The 27,795-nt window shown below is 40.6% G+C and overlaps 1 protein-coding gene across 1 annotated transcript in view; it reads left to right on the plus strand.

Annotated features, from left to right (window-relative positions):
* LOC148474691 (cytochrome P450 4B1-like) overlaps positions 1 to 27,795 on the plus strand; it is a 211,998-nt gene that overhangs the window by 171,871 nt on the left and 12,332 nt on the right. Inside the window, exons 10-11 of the mRNA XM_088458236.1 lie at positions 17,387 to 17,451; positions 22,796 to 22,878. Coding sequence (XP_088314362.1) covers positions 17,387 to 17,451; positions 22,796 to 22,878 — 148 coding nt within the window. The remainder of the gene's footprint in view (positions 1 to 17,386; positions 17,452 to 22,795; positions 22,879 to 27,795) is intronic.

Here is a 27,795-nt window from a genome sequence, read left to right on the forward strand (position 1 = left end):
TAGTACGTTAGTATGGGGATATTAGTACACTAGTATGGGGATATTAGTACATTAGTATATTAGTACATTAGTATGGGGATATTAGTACATTAGTATAGGGATATTAGTACATTAGTATGGGTACATTAGTATGGGGATATTAGTACACTAGTATGGGGATATTAGTACATTAGTAGGGGTACATTAGTATGGGGATATTAGTACATTAGTATATTAGTACATTAGTATGGGGATATTAGTACATTAGTATGGGGATATTAGTATATTAGTACATTAGTATGGGGATATTAGTACATTAGTAGGGGTACATTAGTATGGGGATATTAGTACACTAGTATGGGGATATTAGTACATTAGTATAAGGATATTAGTATGGGGATATTAGTACACTAGTATGGGGATATTAGTACATTAGTAGGGGTACATTAGTATGGGGATATTAGTACATTAGTATATTAGTACATTAGTATGGGGATATTAGTGTGGGGATATTAGTACACTAGTATGGGGATATTAGTACATTAGTAGGGGTTCATTAGTATGGGGATATTAGTACCTTAGTATGGGTACATTAGTATGGGGATATTAGTACACTAGTATGGGAATATTAGTACATTAGTAGGGGTACATTAGTATGGGGATATTAGTACATTAGTATATTAGTACATTAGTATGGGGATATTAGTACATTAGTATATTAGTACATTAGAATGGGGATATTAGTACATTAGTATGGGGATATTAGTACATTAGTATGGGTACATTAGTATGGGGATATTAGTACATTAGTATGGGGATATTAGTACATTAGCATGTGTACATTAGTATGGGGATATTAGTACTTTAGTATGGGGATATTTGTACATTAGTATGGGGATATTAGTACATTAGTATGGGGATATTAGTACATTAGTATGGGTACATTAGTATGGGGATATTAGTACATTAGTATGGGTACATTAGTATGGGGATATTAGTACATTAGTATGGGTACATTAGTACATTAGTATGGGTACATTAGTATGGGTACATTAGTATGGGTACATTAGTATGGGGATATTAGTACATTAGTATGGGTACATTAGTATGGGTACATTAGTACATTAGTATGGGTACATTAGTATGGGGATATTAGTACATTAGTATGGGGATATTGGTACATTAGTATGGGATATTAGTACATTAGTATGGAGATATTAGTACATTAGTATGGGTACATTAGTATGGGGATATTAGTACATTAGTATGGGTACATTAGTATGGGGATATTAGTACATTAGTATGGGGATATCATATTAGTACATTAGTATGGGGATATTAGTACATTAGTAGGGGTACATTAGTATAGGGATATTATTACATTAGTATGGGTACATTAGTATGGGTACATTAGGATATTATTACATTAGTATGGGTACATTAGTATGGGTACATTAGTATGGGGATATTAGTACATTATTATGGGGATATTAGTACATTAGTATGGGGATATCATATTAGTACATTAGTATGGGGATATTAGTACATTAGTATAGGTACATTAGTATGGGGATATTAGTACATTAGTACGGGGATATTGGTACATTAGTATGGGATATTAGTACATTTGTATGGGGATATTAGTACCTTAGTAGGGGTACATTAGTATGGGGATATTAGTACATTAGTATGGGTACATTAGTATGGGGATATTAGTACATTAGTATGGGTACATTAGTATGGGGAAATTAGTACATTAGTATGGGGATATCATATTAGTACATTAGTATGGGGATATTAGTACATTAGTAGGGGTACATTAGTATGGGGATATTATTACATTAGTATGGGTACATTAGTATGGGTATATTAGTACATTAGTATGGGGATATTAGTACATTAGTATGGGTTCATTAGTACATTAGTATGGGGTTATTATTATGGGGATATTAGTACATTAGTATGCGGATATTAGTATGGGGATATTAGTACATTAGTATGGGGATATTAGTACATTAGTATGGGTTCATTAGTACATTAGTATGGGGTTATTAGTACATTAGTATGGGGATATCATATTAGTACATTAGTATGGGGATATTAGTACATTAGTAGGGGTACATTAGTATGGGGATATTATTACATTAGTATGGGTACATTAGTATGGGGATATTAGTACACTAGTATGGGGATATTAGTACATTAGTATGGGTACATTAGTATGGGGATATTAGTACATTAGTATGGGGATATTAGTACATTAGTATGGGTTCATTAGTATGGGGTTATTAGTACATTAGTATGGGGATATTAGTACATTAGTAGGGGTACATTAGTATGGGGATATTAGTACATTAGTAGGGGTACATTAGTATGGGGATATTACTACTTTAGTAGGGGTACATTAGTATGGGGATATTAGTACATTAGTAGGGGTACATTAGTATGGGGATATTAGTACATTAGTATGGGGATATTAGTACATTAGTATGGGGATATTAGTACATTGGTAGGGGTACATTAGTATGGGGATATTAGTAAATTAGTATGGGGATATTTGTACACTAGTATGGGGATATTAGTACATTAGTATATTAGTACATTAGTATGGGGATATTAGTACATTAGTAGGGGTACATTAGTATGGGGATATTAGTACATTAGTATGGGGATATTAGTACGTTAGTATGGGGATATTAGTACACTAGTATGGGGATATTAGTACATTAGTATATTAGTACATTAGTATGGGGATATTAGTACATTAGTATAGGGATATTAGTACATTAGTATGGGTACATTAGTATGGGGATATTAGTACACTAGTATGGGGATATTAGTACATTAGTAGGGGTACATTAGTATGGTGATATTAGTACATTAGTATATTAGTACATTAGTATGGGGATATTAGTACATTAGTATGGGGATATTAGTATATTAGTACATTAGTATGGGGATATTAGTACATTAGTATGGGGATATTAGTACATTGGTAGGGGTACATTAGTATGGGGATATTAGTAAATTAGTATGGGGATATTTGTACACTAGTATGGGGATATTAGTACATTAGTATATTAGTACATTAGTATGGGGATATTAGTACATTAGTAGGGGTACATTAGTATGGGGATATTAGTACATTAGTATGGGGATATTAGTACGTTAGTATGGGGATATTAGTACACTAGTATGGGGATATTAGTACATTAGTATATTAGTACATTAGTATGGGGATATTAGTACATTAGTATAGGGATATTAGTACATTAGTATGGGTACATTAGTATGGGGATATTAGTACACTAGTATGGGGATATTAGTACATTAGTAGGGGTACATTAGTATGGTGATATTAGTACATTAGTATATTAGTACATTAGTATGGGGATATTAGTACATTAGTATGGGGATATTAGTATATTAGTACATTAGTATGGGGATATTAGTACATTAGTAGGGGTACATTAGTATGGGGATATTAGTACACTAGTATGGGGATATTAGTACATTAGTATAAGGATATTAGTATGGGGATATTAGTACACTAGTATGGGGATATTAGTACATTAGTAGGGGTACATTAGTATGGGGATATTAGTACATTAGTATATTAGTACATTAGTATGGGGATATTAGTGTGGGGATATTAGTACATTAGTAGGGGTTCATTAGTATGGGGATATTAGTACCTTAGTATGGGTACATTAGTATGGGGATATTAGTACACTAGTATGGGGATATTAGTACATTAGTAGGGGTACATTAGTATGGGGATATTAGTACATTAGTATATTAGTACATTAGTATGGTGATATTAGTACATTAGTATATTAGTACATTAGTATGGTCACATTAGTACATTAGTACATTAGAATGGGAATATTAGTACATTAGTATGGGGATATTAGTACATTAGTAGGGGTACATTAGTATGGGGATATTAGTACATTAGTATGGGGATATTAGAACATTAGCATGTGTACATTAGTATGGGGATATTAGTACATTAGTATGGGGATATTTGTACATTAGTATGGGGATATTAGTACATTAGTATGGGGATATTAGTACATTAGTATGGGTACATTAGTATGGGGATATTAGTACATTAGCATGGGTACATTAGTATGGGGATATTAGTACATTAGTATGGGGATATTAGTACATTAGCATGGGTACATTAGTATGGGGATATTAGTACATTAGTATAGGTACATTAGTATGGGGATATTAGTACATTAGTAGGGGTACATTAGTATGGGGGTATTAGTACATTAGTATATTAGTACATTAGTATGGGGATATTAGTACATTAGTATAGGGATATTAGTACATTAGTATGGGATTATTAGTACATTAGTATGGGTACATTAGTATGGGTACATTAGTACATTCGTATGGGTACATTAGTATGGGGATATTAGTACATTAGCATGTGTACATTAGTATGGGGATATTAGTACATTAGTATGGGGATATTAGTACATTAGCATGTGTACATTAGTATGGGGATATTAGTACATTAGTATGGGGATATTTGTACATTAGTATGGGGATATTAGTACATTAGTATGGGGATATTAGTACATTAGTATGGGTACATTAGTATGGGGATATTAGTACATTAGTATGGGTACATTAGTATGGGGATATTAGTACATTAGTATGGGTACATTAGTACATTAGTATGGGTACATTAGTATTGGTACATTAGTATGGGTACATTAGTATGGGGATATTAGTACATTAGTATGGGTACATTAGTATGGGTACATTAGTACATTAGTATGGGTACATTAGTATGGGGATATTAGTACATTAGTATTGGGATATTGGTACATTAGTATGGGATATTAGTACATTAGTATGGGGATATTAGTACATTAGTAGGGGTACATTAGTATGGGGATATTAGTACATTAGTATGGGTACATTAGTATGGGGATATTAGTACATTAGTATGGGTACATTAGTATGGGGATATTAGTACATTAGTATGGGGATATCATATTAGTACATTAGTATGGGGATATTAGTACATTAGTAGGGGTACATTAGTATGGGGATATTATTACATTAGTATGGGTACATTAGTATGGGTACATTAGTATGGGGATATTAGTACATTATTATGGGGATATTAGTACATTAGTATTGGTTCATTAGTACATTAGTATGGGGTTATTAGTACATTAGTATGGGGATATCATATTAGTACATTAGTATGGGGATATTAGTACATTAGTATAGGTACATTAGTATGGGGATATTAGTACATTAGTACGGGGATATTGGTACATTAGTATGGGATATTAGTACATTTGTATGGGGATATTAGTACCTTAGTAGGGGTACATTAGTATGGGGATATTAGTACATTAGTATGGGTACATTAGTATGGGGATATTAGTACATTAGTATGGGTACATTAGTATGGGGAAATTAGTACATTAGTATGGGGATATCATATTAGTACATTAGTATGGGGATATTAGTACATTAGTAGGGGTACATTAGTATGGGGATATTATTACATTAGTAGGGGTACATTAGTATGGGTATATTAGTACATTAGTATGGGGATATTAGTACATTAGTATGGGTTCATTAGTACATTAGTATGGGGTTATTATTATGGGGATATTAGTACATTAGTATGCGGATATTAGTATGGGGATATTAGTACATTAGTATGGGGATATTAGTACATTAGTATGGGTTCATTAGTACATTAGTATGGGGTTATTAGTACATTAGTATGGGGATATCATATTAGTACATTAGTATGGGGATATTAGTACATTAGTAGGGGTACATTAGTATGGGGATATTATTACATTAGTATGGGTACATTAGTATGGGGATATTAGTACATTAGTATGGGGATATTAGTACATTAGTATGGGTACATTAGTATGGGGATATTAGTACATTAGTATGGGGATATTAGTACATTAGTATGGGTTCATTAGTATGGGGTTATTAGTACATTAGTATGGGGATATTAGTACATTAGTAGGGGTACATTAGTATGGGGATATTAGTACATTAGTAGGGGTACATTAGTATGGGGATATTAGTACATTAGTAGGGGTACATTAGTATGGGGATATTAGTACATTAGTATGGGGATATTAGTACATTAGTATGGGGATATTAGTACATTGGTAGGGGTACATTAGTATGGGGATATTAGTAAATTAGTATGGGGATATTTGTACACTAGTATGGGGATATTAGTACATTAGTATATTAGTACATTAGTATGGGGATATTAGTACATTAGTAGGGGTACATTAGTATGGGGATATTAGTACATTAGTATGGGGATATTAGTACGTTAGTATGGGGATATTAGTACACTAGTATGGGGATATTAGTACATTAGTATATTAGTACATTAGTATGGGGATATTAGTACATTAGTATAGGGATATTAGTACATTAGTATGGGTACATTAGTATGGGGATATTAGTACACTAGTATGGGGATATTAGTACATTAGTAGGGGTACAGTAGTATGGTGATATTAGTACATTAGTATATTAGTACATTAGTATGGGGATATTAGTACATTAGTATGGGGATATTAGTATATTAGTACATTAGTATGGGGATATTAGTACATTAGTATGGGGATATTAGTACATTGGTAGGGGTACATTAGTATGGGGATATTAGTAAATTAGTATGGGGATATTTGTACACTAGTATGGGGATATTAGTACATTAGTATATTAGTACATTAGTATGGGGATATTAGTACATTAGTAGGGGTACATTAGTATGGGGATATTAGTACATTAGTATGGGGATATTAGTACGTTAGTATGGGGATATTAGTACACTAGTATGGGGATATTAGTACATTAGTATATTAGTACATTAGTATGGGGATATTAGTACATTAGTATAGGGATATTAGTACATTAGTATGGGTACATTAGTATGGGGATATTAGTACACTGGTATGGGGATATTAGTACATTAGTAGGGGTACATTAGTATGGTGATATTAGTACATTAGTATATTAGTACATTAGTATGGGGATATTAGTACATTAGTATGGGGATATTAGTATATTAGTACATTAGTATGGGGATATTAGTACATTAGTAGGGGTACATTAGTATGGGGATATTAGTACACTAGTATGGTGATATTAGTACATTAGTATAAGGATATTAGTATGGGGATATTAGTACACTAGTATGGGGATATTAGTACATTAGTAGGGGTACATTAGTATGGGGATATTAGTACATTAGTATATTAGTACATTAGTATGGGGATATTAGTGTGGGGATATTAGTACACTAGTATGGGGATATTAGTACATTAGTAGGGGTTCATTAGTATGGGGATATTAGTACCTTAGTATGGGTACATTAGTATGGGGATATTAGTACACTAGTATGGGGATATTAGTACATTAGTAGGGGTACATTAGTATGGGGATATTAGTACATTAGTATATTAGTAAGTTAGTATGGTGATATTAGTACATTAGTATATTAGTACATTAGTATGGTCACATTAGTACATTAGTACATTAGAATGGGAATATTAGTACATTAGTATGGGGATATTAGTACATTAGTAGGGGTACATTAGTATGGGGATATTAGTACATTAGTATGGGGATATTAGAACATTAGCATGTGTACATTAGTATGGGGATATTAGTACATTAGTATGGGGATATTTGTACATTAGTATGGGGATATTAGTACATTAGTATGGGGATATTAGTACATTAGTATGGGTACATTAGTATGGGGATATTAGTACATTAGCATGGGTACATTAGTATGGGGATATTAGTACATTAGTATGGGGATATTAGTACATTAGCATGGGTACATTAGTATGGGGATATTAGTACATTAGTATAGGTACATTAGTATGGGGATATTAGTACATTAGTAGGGGTACATTAGTATGGGGGTATTAGTACATTAGTATATTAGTACATTAGTATGGGGATATTAGTACATTAGTATAGGGATATTAGTACATTAGTATGGGATTATTAGTACACTAGTATGGGTACATTAGTATGGGTACATTAGTACATTCGTATGGGTACATTAGTATGGGGATATTAGTACATTAGCATGTGTACATTAGTATGGGGATATTAGTACATTAGTATGGGGATATTTGTACATTAGTATGGGGATATTAGTACATTAGTATGGGGATATTAGTACATTAGTATGGGTACATTAGTATGGGGATATTAGTACATTAGTATGGGTACATTAGTATGGGGATATTAGTACATTAGTATGGGTACATTAGTACATTAGTATGGGTACATTAGTATGGGTACATTAGTATGGGTACATTAGTATGGGGATATTAGTACATTAGTATGGGTACATTAGTATGGGTACATTAGTACATTAGTATGGGTACATTAGTATGGGGATATTAGTACATTTGTATGGGGATATTGGTACATTAGTATGGGATATTAGTACATTAGTATGGGGATATTAGTACATTAGTAGGGGTACATTAGTAAGGGGATATTAGTACATTAGTATGGGTACATTAGTATGGGGATATTAGTACATTAGTATGGGTACATTAGTATGGGGATATTAGTACATTAGTATGGGGATATCATATTAGTAACATTAGTATGGGGATATTAGTACATTAGTAGGGGTACATTAGTATGGGGATATTATTACATTAGTATGGGTACATTAGTATGGGTACATTAGTATGGGGATATTAGTACATTAGTATGGGGATATTAGTACATTAGTATTGGGATATTAGTACATTAGTATTGGTTCATTAGTACATTAGTATGGGTTATTAGTACATTAGTATGGGGATATCATATTAGTACATTAGTATGGGGATATTAGTACATTAGTATAGGTACATTAGTATGGGGATATTAGTACATTAGTACGGGGATATTGGTACATTAGTATGGGATATTAGTACATTTGTTTGGGGATATTAGTACCTTAGTAGGGGTACATTAGTATGGGGATATTAGTACATTAGTATGGGTACATTAGTATGGGGATATTAGTACATTAGTATGGGTACATTAGTATGGGGAAATTAGTACATTAGTATGGGGATATCATATTAGTACATTAGTATGGGGATATTAGTACATTAGTAGGGGTACATTAGTATGGGGATATTATTACATTAGTATGGGTACATTAGTATGGGTATATTAGTACATTAGTATGGGGATATTAGTACATTAGTATGGGTTCATTAGTACATTAGTATGGGGTTATTATTATGGGGATATTAGTACATTAGTGTGGGGATATTAGTATGGGGATATTAGTACATTAGTATGGGGATATTTAGTACATTAGTATGGGTTCATTAGTACATTAGTATGGGGTTATTAGTACATTAGTATGGGGATATCATATTAGTACATTAGTATGGGGATATTAGTACATTAGTAGGGGTACATTAGTATGGGGATATTATTACATTAGTATGGGTACATTAGTATGGGGATATTAGTACACTAGTATGGGGATATTAGTACATTAGTATGGGTACATTAGTATGGGGATATTAGTACATTAGTATGGGGATATTAGTACATTAGTATGGGTTCATTAGTATGGGTTATTAGTACATTAGTATGGGGATATTAGTACATTAGTAGGGGTACATTAGTATAGGGATATTAGTACATTAGTAGGGGTACATTAGTATGGGGATATTACTACATTAGTAGGGGTACATTAGTATGGGGATATTACTACATTAGTAGGGGTACATTAGTATGGGGATATTAGTACATTAGTAGGGGTACATTAGTATGGGGATATTAGTACATTAGTATGGGGATATTAGTACATTAGTATGGGGATATTAGTACATTAGTATATTAGTACATTAGTATGGGGATATTAGTACATTAGTAGGGGTACATTAGTATGGGGATATTAGTACATTAGTATGGGGATATTAGTACGTTAGTATGGGGATATTAGTACACTAGTATGGGGATATTAGTACATTAGTATATTAGTACATTAGTATGGGGATATTAGTACATTAGTATAGGGATATTAGTACATTAGTATGGGTACATTAGTATGGGGATATTAGTACACTAGTATGGGGATATTAGTACATTAGTAGGGGTACATTAGTATGGTGATATTAGTACATTAGTATATTAGTACATTAGTATGGGGATATTAGTACATTAGTAAGGGGATATTAGTATATTAGTACATTAGTATGGGGATATTAGTACATTAGTAGGGGTACATTAGTATGGGGATATTAGTACACTAGTATGGGGATATTAGTACATTAGTATAAGGATATTAGTATGGGGATATTAGTACACTAGTATGGGGATATTAGTACATTAGTAGGGGTACATTAGTATGGGGATATTAGTACATTAGTATATTAGTACATTAGTATGGGGATATTAGTGTGGGGATATTAGTACACTAGTATGGGGATATTAGTACATTAGTAGGGGTTCATTAGTATGGGGATATTAGTACCTTAGTATGGGTACATTAGTATGGGGATATTAGTACACTAGTATGGGGATATTAGTACATTAGTAGGGGTACATTAGTATGGGGATATTAGTACATTAGTATATTAGTACATTAGTATGGGGATATTAGTACATTAGTATATTAGTACATTAGTATGGTCACATTAGTACATTAGTACATTAGAATGGGAATATTAGTACATTAGTATGGGGATATTAGTACATTAGTAGGGGTACATTAGTATGGGGATATTAGTACATTAGTATGGGGATATTAGTACATTAGCATGTGTACATTAGTATGGGGATATTAGTACATTAGTATGGGGATATTTGTACATTAGTATGGGGATATTAGTACATTAGTATGGGGATATTAGTACATTAGTATGGGTACATTAGTATGGGGATATTAGTACATTAGCATGGGTACATTAGTATGGGGATATTAGTACATTAGTATGGGGATATTAGTACATTAGCATGGGTACATTAGTATGGGGATATTAGTACATTAGTATGGGGATATTAGTACATTAGTATAGGTACATTAGTATGGGGATATTAGTACATTAGTAGGGGTACATTAGTATGGGGGTATTAGTACATTAGTATATTAGTACATTTGTATGGGGATATTAGTACATTAGTATAGGGATATTAGTACATTAGTATGGGATTATTAGTACATTAGTATGGGTACATTAGTATGGGTACATTAGTACATTCGTATGGGTACATTAGTATGGGGATATTAGTACATTAGCATGTGTACATTAGTATGGGGATATTAGTACATTAGTATGGGGATATTAGTACTTTAGTATGGGTACATTGGTATGGGTTAGGGATGAGCGGGTTCGGTTCTCTGAGAACCGAACCCACCCGTACTTCGGGGATCCTGCCCCATATCCCTCTCCCGAGGCAATACCTCGAGATCTGCTGTCGGATCTCGAGGTTTTGCCTCGAGCGGCCATTTTAAAAAAAATGCCTTTGCCTTTAATTAGCAAAGTGCTGATTGGCTGACAGAGCCGTCTGTCACGGCTCTCAGCCAATCAGCATTATGGTGCTCATTTGCATGTAGCACGGACTCGTGAGATCCGTGCTACATGCATCTGTGTGACTGACAGTGGCACAGAGCACAGATGGGTCCGTGAGACCCGTCTGTGCTGCTGTGGTAAAAAAAAAAAAACCTGTTTAAAAAAAGACAAAAATGGCGTGCCCCCCCCCCCCCCCAAAAAAGAGCAACCAGCCCCAGGCATTAGTGACCCAGTGCTGGGTGTGCTTAAATACAGGGGACAAACGACATAGGGGTCCCCTGTACTTAAGCACAACCAGCACCGGGCTAGTCAGAACCAGCGCTGGTTGTCAAAATACGGGGGACAAACGACGTAGGGGTCCCCCGTATTCTGCGCAACCAGCTCTGGGCTCTGATCCGGTCCTGGTTCTGGAAATACAGGGGAAAAAAATTAGTAGGGTTCCCCTGTATGTTCCAGAACCAGCACTGGACTTTTTCTAGCTTGGGGCTGATGCCACAGCCAGGGGAGCCCTTTCACCGGGCCCCCCAGCCGCAGCATCAGCCCTGACCGCTAGTCAGCCCAGGCCGGGGATCCCTGGAGAGCTGGGGACCCCCCCAATAAAGGGGTCACCCTCTCCAGGGCACCCCAGGCTCAGGCTGATAGCCCGGGGCTATCCCCGCCACCCCTGGTGGCGGTGGGTGGCGGGTTGATTGTGTGGTGTGGTGTAAATAAAGAATATCAAACATTGTCTTTACAAGTAGAACTGCAAGTCCCAGCAAGCCTGCCCCACATGCTGGTACTTGGAGAACCACAAGTACCAGCATGCAGGGCATTAAGGGCCCACTAGTACCTGTAGTTCACCTGTAAAAAAATGTTTTAAAAAAACACAGGACACACACACCGTGACAGTATAAGTTTATTAAACATACATACACACACACACACATGTACACATACTCACCTATGTAACCTGTAGCATCGGTCCACTTGTCCGGTAAAGTATAGGGGACCTGTGAAAAAAAACATACTCACCATCTCCTATGAGAGGTTCTGTCCTCTTCGTTCCAAAGTAGGCATCCCCGGACTTGGCAAAAAAAAAAACGAAAACGCGATCCACGAACTTAGTATCGTTCTATAGAACGGTACTTCCCGAATGAGAGCTTAGCGGCGGGGTATCACCATGGAAACCCCGCTGCTAAGCGTTCATTGGCTGAGAGAGGTCATCTCCCGTCTCTCAGCCAATGAACGGCTCCCTCCGTTATTAAAGTTTACCCTGCGGCTCCCACCATTGACTACAATGGAGGGAGCCGTTCATTGGCTGAGAGACGGGAGATGACCTCTCTCAGCACACCCCTAGTATGGGTACATTAGTACATTAGTATGGGTACATTAGTATGGGTACATTAGTACATTAGTATGGGTACATTAGTATGGGTACATTAGTATGGGTACATTAGTATGGGTACATTAGTACATTAGTATGGGTACATTAGCATGGGTACATTAGTACATTAGTATGGGTACATTAGTACATTAGTATGGGTACATTAGTATGGGTACATTAGTACATTAGTATGGGTACGTTAGTATGGGTACATTAGTACATTAGTATGGGTACATTAGTACATTAGTATGGGTACGTTAGTATGGGTACATTAGTACATTAGTATGGGTACATTAGTACATTAGTATGGGTACATTAGTATGGGTACATTAGTATGGGTACATTAGTACCCATCCTTTCCCCAGTGCCCAGCTCAAAACTGCACCTGTGACTTGGAGCCGCAGCAGGAGCACAAAAAGCATCTCCCCGCCGACCGTGTGTGATATGTACACCCCCGCATCATGTATGTAGCAGCCAGGTAAACTGAGCGGGGGATCGGAGGTCCGTGGCTGCTAACTTCCAGGGGGCAGAAGATCGTGGGTGAGGTTTCCGGTGGCAACAGTGGATGGAGCAGGCAGTGGAAGGGGCCAGACACGCCGTCGGGGGCAGATCCATGCACAGCGCTGAACGTGCAGAAGTGGGTGCTGGAGCGGGCAGACGGAGGTTGGCAGTGTATGTAGGCAGCGAAAAGTATCTATTTCCCGAAAAGCTGTCATCGCAAAAATGACAGCTTTTGAGAATAGATACTGATGGAGAGGAGGAATGATGGATGATGGATTCCCCCGGTAATTAGGTAGAACTCCATGCCAGTTCCAAACCTAATTACCTCCAGAGAATTTTAAGTAATAATGGGCCCCTGTGACATGTGCATAGGTCCGGTTACTCAGCACTTAGTGGTAAATTTACTAAGATTCGAGATTTGGTCGAGTTACTTTGAGATTAATCTCGCTGGACATCGCCAGAACTCGGGTGATTTTTTTCATTATTTAACTCTCAAATTTACCATCAGGCAATTTGTGCCAAATTGAGTTGGCCGATGGTGAAGCAGAACGAGATATCTCCTCCGAGTAGCACATTTTGAAGATTACTCACCTGAGATTGCAGATTCTTCTCTTTGCCTAACTCTCCCGAGCTAGCAGCCTGCTCATGTCAGTGAGATATGTGTAAGCTGCTTGTGTGTTGTACCTGGAAAAAATGGGTTATAAAAAAAAAATGACATAGGGTTCCTCCCCAAAAGCATAACCAGCCCCAGACTGGTCAGCTAGTCCTGGTTCTAAAAATTACGGGGAACAAAATGAATAGAGTTCCACAGTACTTTAGGAACCAGCCAGTCCTTTAGGGCCAGTCCTGGTTTCAAATATAGGGGAAAAAAAATTGTGTAGGGGTCCCCCTATATTTAAAACCAGCACCGGACCCAAACCGACCGGGGTGTAATGCCACAGCCAGGAGACCCTATCACCGGGGCTCCATGACCAAAGCATTAACACTCCAAGTCGGTCAAGCCAAGCCGGGGATCTCAGGGGAGGTGGGGACCCCCCAAGAAGGGATCCCCCTCTCCCGAAACCCCTGCACCTCTGGGCAGTGGGTACGGGGGTAATAAAGTGTTAAATAGTAGTAATCTATTGTATTTTTAAGTTGAACTACAGGTGCCAGCATGCCTGCCCTTTGTCACTTGTGGAACTACAAGTGCCAGCAGGCGGCCGGCACCCGTAACTCCACTGTAAAATAAATAGTTAAAAACCCACAGTACACACACAGCTTCTAAAGTAAAACTTTATTACATACCTACCTATCCCATTCACACATACTTACCTGCTGCCAGTTGATCTGTCCCCTTCTCCAAGTAGAATCCTGTTTGGAGGATGTACCTGGAAAAAGATCCCATACTTTCCTCCATCCTCGCGCTGGTCTCCGCAGCATCCAGGGGGTCTTTGCAAAAAAACAAACCGGCACCAGATCCATATACTTACCATAAGTGGTGAATGTGTGTGACCACATACAGTACACCGCTAACCGGCTCCCGACTGATCAGTGAAAACTGTCAGGAGCCACCAGCCAATGAACGGCTGCTAACTATAGAACGGCCGCTGATTGGCTCCGGCTCCTGATGGTTCCCACGTGGGCTGGTCAGTGAATGAGGAGCCAATCAGCATCCGCTCTACAGTTAGCGTCCGCTGATTGGCTGGCGGCTCTTGACAGTTCTGACTGATCATTCGGGAGACGGTTAGCGGTGTATGTGGTCACACACATTCACCGCTAATGGTAAGTATATGGATCTAGTGCTGGTTTATTTTTATGCATAGACCCTCCTGGATGATACGGAGACCAGCTCAGGAGGTGGAGAGTATGAAACTTCAATTTGGCAGAGAGTTTGCTCCAACCTCACCTGAGCTTGTCATCCCGATTCTTGGTAAATTTGCGAGTTGCATCTTTTTCATGAAAAGTACGTTCGAGTTGTCCCGATGGTGAGTTGATCTGAGTTTTCCATCTCACATGAGTCTTACTAGTGAGAAGAGAGAATCTCTAGTAAATTTGCGAGTTGAAAAACATGCCTACACTCACCCGAGATTCTCATCTCGACCAATCCTGAGTCTTTGTAAATTTACCCCCAAGTGTAACGTCCTCTCGCAGACGTCCCCAGGCCGGCTCAGAGTCCCTGCTCTAAGATCTTTTCCCACTTTTCCTTGCAGAACTTTTCTAGCTCAGACACAATATTACCACATGGCCGACAAGTGGGCGGTTATAGGGACTTCTTTTCACAGTGAAACATGTAACTTTATTCTGTGGATACAAACTTTGACATACAATTCTATCAGTTCAGAGTTATTATATATAGGGGGTGAAATAACCCTATTAATAGCACAAACAAGGTTTCCTTTTCTTTGTTAATTTTGGGCCTAATATTAGATATTGGGAACACGGATCTTTGTGTATGTAATCTCTATTGTGTTTACATGTCAGACAGCTGCAGAGCAGTGATCACGGTTACATGTCAGACAGCCGCAGAGCAGTGATCAGGGTTACATGTCAGACAGCCGCTGAGCAGTGATCACATTACATGTCAGACAGCCGCTGAGCAGTGATCACATTACATGTCAGACAGCCGCTGAGCAGTGATCACATTACATGTCAGACAGCCGCTGAGCAGTGATCACATTACATGTCAGACAGCCGCTGAGCAGTGATCACATTACATGTCAGACAGCCGCTGAGCAGTGATCATGTTACTTGTCAGACAGCCGCTGAGCAGTGATCAGGGTTACATGTCAGACAGCCGCTGAGCAGTGATCACATTACATGTCAGACAGCCGCTGAGCAGTGATCACATTACATGTCAGACAGCCGCTGAGCAGTGATCACATTACATGTCAGACAGCCGCTGAGCAGTGATCACGATACTTGTCAGACAGCCGCTGAGCAGTGATCAGGGTTACATGTCAGACAGCCGCTGGGCAGTGATCACATTACATGTCAGACAGCCGCTGAGCAGTGATCACATTACATGTCAGACAGCCGCTGAGCAGTGATCACGATACTTGTCAGACAGCCGCTGAGCAGTGATCAGGGTTACATGTCAGACAGCCGCTGAGCAGTGATCAGGGTTACATGTCAGACAGCCGCTGAGCAGTGATCAGGGTTACATGTCAGACAGCCGCTGAGCAGTGATCACATTACATGTCAGACAGCCGCTGAGCAGTGATCACGTTACATGTCAGACAGCCGCTGAGCAGTGATCAGGGTTACATGTCAGACAGCCGCTGAGCAGTGATCAGGGTTACATGTCAGACAGCCGCTGAGCAGTGATCACATTACATGTCAGACAGCCGCTGAGCAGTGATCACGTTACATGTCAGACAGCCGCTGAGCAGTGATCAGGGTTACATGTCAGACAGCCGCTGAGCAGTGATCACATTACATGTCAGACAGCCGCTGAGCAGTGATCAGGGTTACATGTCAGACAGCCGCTGAGCAGTGATCAGGGTTACATGTCAGACAGCCGCTGAGCAGTTATCACGTTACTTGTCAGAAAGCCGCTGAGCAGTGATCACGTTACATGTCAGACAGCCGCAGAGCAGAGATCAGGGTTACATGTCAGACAGCCGCAGAACAGTGATCACGTTACATGTCAGTCAGCAGCAGAGCAGTGATTACGTTACATGTCAGTCAGCAGCAGAGCAGTGATCACGTTAAATGTCAGACAGCCGCAGAGCAGTGATCACGTTACATGTCAGTCAGCAGCAGAGCAGTGATTACGTTACATGTCAGTCAGCAGCAGAGCAGTGATCACGTTACATGTCAGACAGCTGCAGAGCAGTGATCACATTACATGTCAGTCAGCAGCAGAGCAGTGATCACGTTACATGTCAGTCAGCAGCAGAGCAGTGATCACGGTATCTGTCCATCATTGCAGGAACTGTGCGCTGCGTCCAGCTGTGTTGTGAATCCCTTTTCTGTCTCTCTATGGCAGGTGCAGTGGTTTCCCTGAACATTTACTGCATCAATAGACATCCCAGCACGTGGCACGATCCAGAGGTAATGGGTTTATTTCAGGCATTACTGGTGTTTCTTACATTTGGCACTTCGGGGACAATTACACCTGTGACACATTTGTTGCATTGCTCACTTTGCATCATTCACTTATTAAAATATATAAGATCGACCACTTTTTGTGACACTAGAATAATAGATTATGGATCCGCTCATCCCCAGGTAGCATGGAGACAGTACACTGGGGGTCCTCTGTCACCTCCATAGAGGCGCCAGTCATCGCTGGTGAACGAGCGACCGTATATAGGCAGATTGTACAGGAAATGTCTGCTCAGTGAGGGTCCTTGCATCCATCCAATCAGGAGCTGCGCTGGAACATACTATAGGTCCCATATGGGACTTGTCCAGCAATGTGCCCCCTGCGGCTCTGTGGGGATTCAATTAACCTACCAGTAAATTTTTGGATTGTGGGAGGAAACTCTAGCACCTGGAGGAAACCCACGCAAGCACATGGAGAACATACAAACTCCACACTACAGTATTGTGAGGTAGTAATGCTGACCTTTACACCATCCATGCTGCCCATATATGAGATAAGAGACTAACACATTTTCATCTTTATTTCACAGCTACATTGCATTTAATCACTTCTTTTTATTATTATATTTTTAGTATTGGGGAAATAGAAACTAGAATCTAATAAAAATGTAATTTTAATCCTATAATAATTACCCTGATTAGAATGGTCAGTTGGAAGAGTCACTGTGATACACTCGCATCATAAAACCTTATTCCTGCTTCCGCTTCGGTTTGGTAAATATACACCTGTTCTCCGGGCACCATTCAGGCTGATTACACGGAAATACTCAATTAGCCACCCTTTAGAGGGGTGCAGACATAAACCCCTAATACTGATCTACAGTTCATTCTAAGAAGCACCCATATATATATACTGTATATTTGTTATAACGTCAGAGCTCACGGTCTATACAAATAGACATGTAATAATACATATATCATACTGTACTGTACATGTATTTATCTAATTTGTTTCTAGTGAAGAGTCACCTAGGGATTGGTCATAAAATACTGTGACAGAAAGTGTCGGCCATGTACAATGTGTCTGATTGTCATGTTTTGTAGCCCAAATACTGTATGGCTCTTCCAACTGCAGAAACCACTAAACCTAATGTATTCTAACACAATCTATGTCCATTCAGACAGCTCCAACTTTAGTTTGTACACAAGGCCGAATAGCATCTGCGATTCAATGTAATATGCAGTTTACAAATGTGTCCTCATACAGCTAGCCTATATTCTGTGTGTGTGAATTCGGGTGTATCTGCATGCTTATATTCGGTGTGTGTGAATTCGGGTGTATCTGCATGCTTATATTCGGTGTGTGACTGCGGGTGTATCTGCATGCCTATATTCTGTGTGTGTGAATTCGGGTGTATCTGCATGCTTATATTTGGTGTGTGACTGCGGGTGTATCTGCATGCCTATATTCTGTGTGTGACTGCGGGTGTATCTGCATGCCTATATTCTGTGTGTGACTGCGGGTGTATCTGCATGTCTATGTTCTGTGTGTGTGACTGCGGCTCTATCTGCATGCCTATATTCTGTGAGTGTGACTGTGGTTGTATCTGCATGCCTATATTCTGTGTGTGACTGCGGGTGTACCTGCATGCCTATATTCTGTGTGAGACTGCGGGTGTATCTGCATGCCTATATTCTGTGTGTGTGACTGCAGTGTATCTGCATGCCTATATTCTGTGTGTGTGACTGCGGGTGTATCTGCATGCTATATTCTGTGTGTGTGACTGCGGGTGTATCTGCATGCCAATGTTCTGTGTGTGTGACTGCGGGTGTATCTGCATGCCTATATTCTGTGTGTGACTGCGGGTGTATCTGCATGCCTATATTCTGTGTGTGTGACTGCGGGTGTATCTGCATGCGTATATTCTGTGTGTGTGACTGCGGGTGTATCTGCATGCCTATATTCTGTGTGTGTGACAGCGGGTGTATCTGCATGCCTATATTCTGTGTGTGACTGCGGGTGTATCTGCATGTCTATGTTCTGTGTGTGTGACTGCGGCTCTATCTGCATGCCTATATTCTGTGTGTGTGACTGCGGATGTATCTGCATGCCTATATTCTGTGTGTGACTGCGAATGTATCTGCATGCCTATATTCTGTGTGTGTGACTGCGGGTGTATCTGCATGCCTGTATTCTGTGTGTGTGACTGCGGATGTATCTGCATGCCTATATTCTGTGTGTGACTGCGGGTGTATCTGCATGCCTATATTCTGTGTGTGTGACTGCGGGTGTATCTGCATGCCTATATTCTGTGTGTGTGACTGCGGGTGTTACTGCATGCCTATATTCTGTGTGTGTGACTGCGGGTGTATCTGCATGCCTATATTCTGTGTGTGTGTGACTGCGGGTGTATCTGCATGCCTATATTCTGTGTGTGTGACTGCGGGTGTATCTGCATGCCTATATTCTGTGTGTGTGACTGCGGGTGTATCTGCATGCCTATATTCTGTGTGTGTGACTGTGGGTGTATCTGCATGCCTATATTCTGTGTGTGTGACTGCGGGTGTATCTGTATGCCTATATTCTGTGTGTGTGACTGCGGCTGTATCTGCATGCCTATATTCTGTGTGTGACTGCGGGTGTATCTGCATGCCTATATTCTGTGTGTGTGTGACTGCGGGTGTATCTGCATGCCTATATTCTGTGTGTGTGACTGCGGGTGTATCTGCATGCCTATATTCTGTGTGTGTGACTGTGGGTGTATCTGCACGCCTATATTCTGTGTGTGTGACTGTGGGTGTATCTGCATGCCTATGTTCTGTGTGTGTGACTGTGGGTGTATCTGCATGCCTGTTCTGTGTGTGTGACTGTGGGTGTATCTGCATGCCTATATTCTGTGTGTGTGACTGCGGCTGTATCTGCATGCCTATGTTCTGTGTGTGTGACTGTGGGTGTATCTGCATGCCTATGTTCTGTGTGTGTGACTGTGGGTGTATCTGCATGCCTGTTCTGTGTGTGTGACTGTGGGTGTATCTGCATGCCTATATTCTGTGTGTGTGACTGCGGCTGTATCTGCATGCCTATGTTCTGTGTGTGACTGCGGCTGTATCTGCATGCCTATATTCTGTGTGTGACTGCGGGTGTATCTGCATGCCTATATTCTGTGATTGTGACTGCGGGTGTATCTGCATGCCTATATTCTGTGTGTGTGACTGCGGGTGTATCTGCATGCCTATATTCTGTGTGTGTGACTGCGGGTGTATCTGCATGCCTATATTCTGTGTGTGTGACTGCGGGTGTATCTGCATGCCTGTTCTGTGTGTGTGACTGTGGGTGTATCTGCATGCCTATATTCTGTGTGTGTGACTGCGGGTGTATCTGCATGCCTGTTCTGTGTGTGTGACTGTGGGTGTATCTGCATGCCTATAGTCTGTGTGTGTGACTGCGGGTGTATCTGCATGCCTATATTCTGTGTGTGTGACTGCGGGTGTATCTGCATGCGTATATTCTGTGTGTGTGACTGCGGGTGTATCTGCATGCCTATATTCTGTGTGTGTGACTGCGGCTGTATCTGCATGCCTATATTCTGTGTGTGTGACTGTGTGTGTGACTGTGTGTGTGACTGCGGGTGTATCTGCGTTCCTATATTCTGTGTGTGTGTGACTGCGGGTGTATATGCATGCCTATATTCTGTGTGTGTGACTGCGGCTGTATCTGCATGCCTATATTCTGTGTGTGTGACTGTGTGTGTGACTGTGTGTGTGACTGCGGGTGTATCTGCGTGCCTATATTCTGTGTGTGTGTGAATGCTGGTGTATATGCATGCCTATATTCTGTGTGTGTGACTGCGGCTGTATCTGCATGCCTATATTCTGTGTGTGTGACTGTGTGTGTGACTGTGTGTGTGACTGCGGGTGTATCTGCATGCCTATATTCTGTGTGTGACTGCGGGTGTATCTGCATGCCTATATTCTGTGTGTGTGACTGCGGCTGTATCTGCATGCCTATATTCTGTGTATGTGACTGCGGGTGTATCTGCATGCCTATATTCTGTGTATGTGACTGCGGGTGTATCTGCATGCCTATATTCTGTGTATGTGACTGCGGGTGTATCTGCATGCCTATATTCTGTGTGTGTGACTGCGGGTGTATCTGCATGCCTATATTCTGTGTATGTGACTGCGGGTGTATCTGCATGCCTATATTCTGTGTATGTGACTGCGGGTGTATCTGCATGCCTATTTTCTGTGTATGTGACTGCGGGTGTATCTGCATGCCTATATTCTGTGTGTGTGACTGCGGGTGTATCTGCATGCCTATATTCTGTGTGTGTGACTGCGGCTGTATCTGCATGCCTATGTTCTGTGTATGTGACTGTGGCTGTATCTGCATGCCTATGTTCTGTGTGTGACTGCGGGTGTGACTGGCTGTGACACTGTAACGTAGCATTTCTCATGCAGATTCCCCCGCCGTCGCACACAGAACATACAGTAGGTATGCCACATATCCTTTTAATCGGTAGAAGCTGCTTGTGCGTCCTATTTCATCGCTGTGCGAATAAACCACATTTCAAGTGGAAAAGCTGCACCAAAAGCCGCTCAGCACTATAGAGTCGCTATACGGCGCTTGTGAGTTATGTGTAACGCTACTTGTGGCACAGGGAAGATAGCTGTATCTCATCTGTATTTATAACGAGATAACACATGAAATCATTGTTACTAGTTATAACATAGCAATTGGCGTTTTACTTACATTCCATCGCGCTATCGTGTTACCAAATGCTCCTACTTTCAATTCTGGAAAGATGTTGCTTTTAAACACACTGTAAAATGAATATGATTGGTTCCCAGACTATGCGCCATGGGTGCGGTCTGGTCCCAGCCCAATGATCTGTGTCAGGATGTTTGTACAATAGGCTGAGCCTCATCCTGCCCGTTAGAGAAGACCCTGCTCCTCCTCCATGTTACTTCCCCTACACAGACTTTCTGCATCCTAGCTCAGAAGAAATAACATAAATAGAGACCCCATCCTTCCTCCATCCTTCCTCCCTGGTCATCCCATCCTCTGTCTGGCTCTGCTCCTCTCTGTGTATTATACAATAATCTCTATAATGCTGGTAAAAGTGTACGGGAAAGAAAATTGGCAGGTGATTATTCACAGAGACTAAATTGGTGTACAGATGTGTACTCTTACAACCTTGCCGATCGTGCTAAAAACGATGTGGATACCCACAGCTGCGTACTCTTTGGTGCACTGCGATCGCACCATGCAATCCTATGGGGTCGCGGCCACTCGCATACGCAGTAAAGACGCCAGAGGTCATTTCTGTAATTCATGTGTTATTTTCAGGATTTTGACCCACTGAGATTTTCACCTGAGAATAAATCCAAGAGACACGCCTACAGCTTCGTTCCCTTCTCAGCCGGATCCAGGTATAACTCCTTCTACACAGCTACTCTCCAACATGTGTGTTATTATATAGGCACTTATTCTATTACCTGTGAGACATGCCTACACCTTCCTTCCCTTCTCAGCCAGATCCAGGTATAACTCCTTCTACACAGCTACTCTCCAACATATGTGTTATTATATAGGCACTTATTCCATCACCTGTGAGACACGCCTACACCTTCCTTCCCTTCTCAGCTGGATCCAGGTATAACTCCTTCTACACAGCTACTCTCCAACATATGTGTTATTATATAGGCACTTATTCCATTACCTGTGACACACGCCTACACCTTCCTTCCCTTCCCAGCCGGATCCAGGTATAACTCCTTCTACACAGCTTCTCTCCAACATATGTGTTATTATATAGGCACTTATTCCATCACCTGTGAGACACTCCTACACCTTCCTTCCCTTCTCAGCCAGATCCAGGTATAACTCCTTCTACACATCTACTCTTCAACATATGTGTTATTATGTAGGCACTTATTCCATCACCTGTGAGACACGCCTACACCTTCCTTCCCTTCTCAGCTGGATCCAGGTATAACTCCTTCTACACAGCTACTCTCCAACATATGTGTTATTATATAGGCACTTATTCCATTACCTGTGACACACGCCTACACCTTCCTTTCCTTCCCAGCCGGATCCAGGTATAACTCCTTCTACACAGCTTCTCTCCAACATATGTGTTATTATATAGGCACTTATTCCATCACCTGTGAGACACGCCTACACCTTCCTTCCCTTCTCAGCTGGATCCAGGTATAACTCCTTCTACACAGCTACTCTCCAACATATGTGTTATTATATAGGCACTTATTCCATTACCTGTGACACACGCCTACACCTTCCTTCCCTTCCCAGCCGGATCCAGGTATAACTCCTTCTACACAGCTTCTCTCCAACATATGTGTTATTATATAGGCACTTATTCCATCACCTGTGAGACACTCCTACACCTTCCTTCCCTTCTCAGCCAGATCCAGGTATAACTCCTTCTACACATCTACTCTTCAACATATGTGTTATTATATAGGCACTTATTCCATCACCTGTGAGACACTCCTATACCTTCCTTCCCTTCTCAGCCAGATCCAGGTATAACTCCTTCTACACATCTACTCTTCAACATATGTGTTATTATATAGGCACTTATTCTATTATCTGTGAGACACTCCTACACTTTCCTTCCCTTCTCAGCCGGATCCAGGTATAACTCCTTCTACACAGTTACTCTCCAAAATATGTGTTATTATATAGGCACTTATTCCATTACCTATGAGACACACCTACAGCTTCCTTCCCTTCTCAGCCAGATCCAGGTATAACTCCTTCTACACAGCTACTCTCCAACATATGTGTTATTATATAGGCACTTATTCCATTACCTGTGAGACACTCCTACACCTTCCTTCCCTTCTCAGCCAGATCCAGGTATAACTCCTTCTACACAGCTACTCTCCAACATATGTGTTATTATATAGGCACTTATTCCATTACCTGTGAGACATGCCTACACCTTCCTTCCCTTCTCAGCCAGATCCAGGTATAACTCCTTCTACACATCTACTCTTCAACATATGTGTTATTATATAGGCACTTATTCCATTACCTGTGAGACACTCCTACACCTTCCTTCCCTTCTCAGCCGGATCCAGGTATAACTCCTTCTACACAGCTACTCTCCAACATATGTGTTATTATATAGGCACTTATTCCATTATCTGTGACACATGCCTACACCTTCCTTCCCTTCTCAGCCGGATCCAGGTATAACTCCTTCTACACAGCTACTCTCCAACATGTGTGTTATTATAAAGGCACTTATTCCATCACCTGTGAGACACACCTACACCTTCCTTCCCTTCTCAGCCAGATCCAGGTATAACTCCTTCTACACAGCTTCTCTCCAACATATGTGTTATTATATAGGCACTTATTCCATTACCTGTGACACATGCCTACACCTTCCTTCCCTTCTCAGCCAGATCCAGGTATAACTCCTTCTACACAGCTACTCTCCAACATGTGTGTTATTATATAGGCACTTATTCCATTACCTGTGAGACACACCTACACCTTCCTTCCCTTCTCAGCCAGATCCAGGTATAACTCCTTCTACACAGCTACTCTCCAACATATGTGTTATTATATAGGCACTTATTCCATTACCTGTGAGACACTCCTACACCTTCCTTCCCTTCTCAGCCAGATCCAGGTATAACTCCTTCTACACAGCTACTCTCCAACATGGGTGTTACTATATAGGCACTTATTCCATTACCTGTGAGACACTCCTACACCTTCCTTCCCTTCTCAGCCAGATCCAGGTATAACTCCTTCTACACAGCTACTCTCCAACATGTGTGTTATTATATAGGCACTTATTCCATTACCTGTGAGACACTCCTACACCTTCCTTCCCTTCTCAGCCAGATCCAGGTATAACTCCTTCTACACAGCTACTCTCCAACATATGTGTTATTATATAGGCACTTATTCCATTACCTGTGAGACACTCCTACACCTTCCTTCCCTTCTCAGCTGGATCCAGGTATAACTCCTTCTACACAGCTACTCTCCAATATATGTGTTATTATATAGGCACTTATTCCATTACCTGTGAGACATGCCTACACCTTCCTTCCCTTCTCAGCCAGATCCAGGTATAACTCCTTCTACACAGCTACTCTCCAACATATGTGTTATTATATAGGCACTTATTCCATTACCTGTGAGACACGCCTACAGCTTCCTTCCCTTCTCAGCCGGATCCAGGTATAACTCCTTCTACACAGCTACTCTCCTACATATGTGTTATTATATAGGCACTTATTCCATTACCTGTGACACACGCCTACACCTTCCTTCCCTTCTCAGCCGGATCCAGGTATAACTCCTTCTACACAGCTACTCTCCAACATATGTGTTATTATATAGGTACTTATTCCATTACCTGTGAAACATGCCTATACCTTCCTTCCCTTCTCAGCCAGATCCAGGTATAACTCCTTCTACACAGCTACTCTCCAACATATGTGTTATTATATAGGCACTTATTCCATTACCTGTGAGACATGCCTACAGCTTCCTTCCCTTCTCAGCCGGATCCAGGTATAACTCCTTCTACACAGCTACTCTACAACATATATGTTATTATATAGGCACTTATTCCATTACCTGTGAGACATGCCTACACCTTCCTTCCCTTCTCAGCCAGATCCAGGTATAACTCCTTCTACACAGCTACTCTCCAACATATATGTTATTATATAGGCACTTATTCCATTACCTGTGAGACATGCCTACACCTTCCTTCCCTTCTCAGCCAGATCCAGGTATAACTCCTTCTACACAGCTACTCTCCAACATGTGTGTTATTATATAGGCACTTATTCCATTACCTGTGAGACACTCCTACACCTTCCTTCCCTTCTCAGCCAGATCCAGGTATAACTCCTTCTACACAGCTACTCTCCTACATATGTGTTATTATATAGGCACTTATTCCATTACCTGTGACACACGCCTACACCTTCCTTCCCTTCCCAGCCGGATCCAGGTATAACTCCTTCTACACAGCTTCTCTCCAACATATGTGTTATTATATAGGCACTTATTCCATCACCTGTGAGACACTCCTACACCTTCCTTCCCTTCTCAGCCAGATCCAGGTATAACTCCTTCTACACATCTACTCTTTACATATGTGTTATTATGTAGGCACTTATTCCATCACCTGTGAGACACGCCTACACCTTCCTTCCCTTCTCAGCTGGATCCAGGTATAACTCCTTCTACACAGCTACTCTCCAACATATGTGTTATTATATAGGCACTTATTCCATTACCTGTGACACACGCCTACACCTTCCTTCCCTTCCCAGCCGGATCCAGGTATAACTCCTTCTACACAGCTTCTCTCCAACATATGTGTTATTATATAGGCACTTATTCCATCACCTGTGAGACACTCCTATACCTTCCTTCCCTTCTCAGCCAGATCCAGGTATAACTCCTTCTACACATCTACTCTTCAACATATGTGTTATTATATAGGCACTTATTCCATTACCTGTGAGACACTCCTACACCTTCCTTCCCTTCTCAGCCGGATCCAGGTATAACTCCTTCTACACAGCTACTCTCCAACATATGTGTTATTATATAGGCACTTATTCCATTATCTGTGACACATGCCTACACCTTCCTTCCCTTCTCAGCCGGATCCAGGTATAACTCCTTCTACACAGCTACTCTCCAACATGTGTGTTATTATAAAGGCACTTATTCCATCACCTGTGAGACACACCTACACCTTCCTTCCCTTCTCAGCCAGATCCAGGTATAACTCCTTCTACACAGCTTCTCTCCAACATATGTGTTATTATATAGGCACTTATTCCATTACCTGTGACACATGCCTACACCTTCCTTCCCTTCTCAGCCAGATCCAGGTATAACTCCTTCTACACAGCTACTCTCCAACATGTGTGTTATTATATAGGCACTTATTCCATTACCTGTGAGACACACCTACACCTTCCTTCCCTTCTCAGCCAGATCCAGGTATAACTCCTTCTACACAGCTACTCTCCAACATATGTGTTATTATATAGGCACTTATTCCATTACCTGTGAGACACTCCTACACCTTCCTTCCCTTCTCAGCCAGATCCAGGTATAACTCCTTCTACACAGCTACTCTCCAACATGGGTGTTACTATATAGGCACTTATTCCATTACCTGTGAGACACTCCTACACCTTCCTTCCCTTCTCAGCCAGATCCAGGTATAACTCCTTCTACACAGCTACTCTCCAACATGTGTGTTATTATATAGGCACTTATTCCATTACCTGTGAGACACTCCTACACCTTCCTTCCCTTCTCAG

This window comes from Taudactylus pleione, unplaced genomic scaffold (assembly GCF_031769625.1).
Source record: "Taudactylus pleione unplaced genomic scaffold, aTauple2 ptg000819l, whole genome shotgun sequence".
Classification (NCBI taxonomy): Eukaryota; Metazoa; Chordata; class Amphibia; order Anura; family Myobatrachidae; genus Taudactylus; species Taudactylus pleione.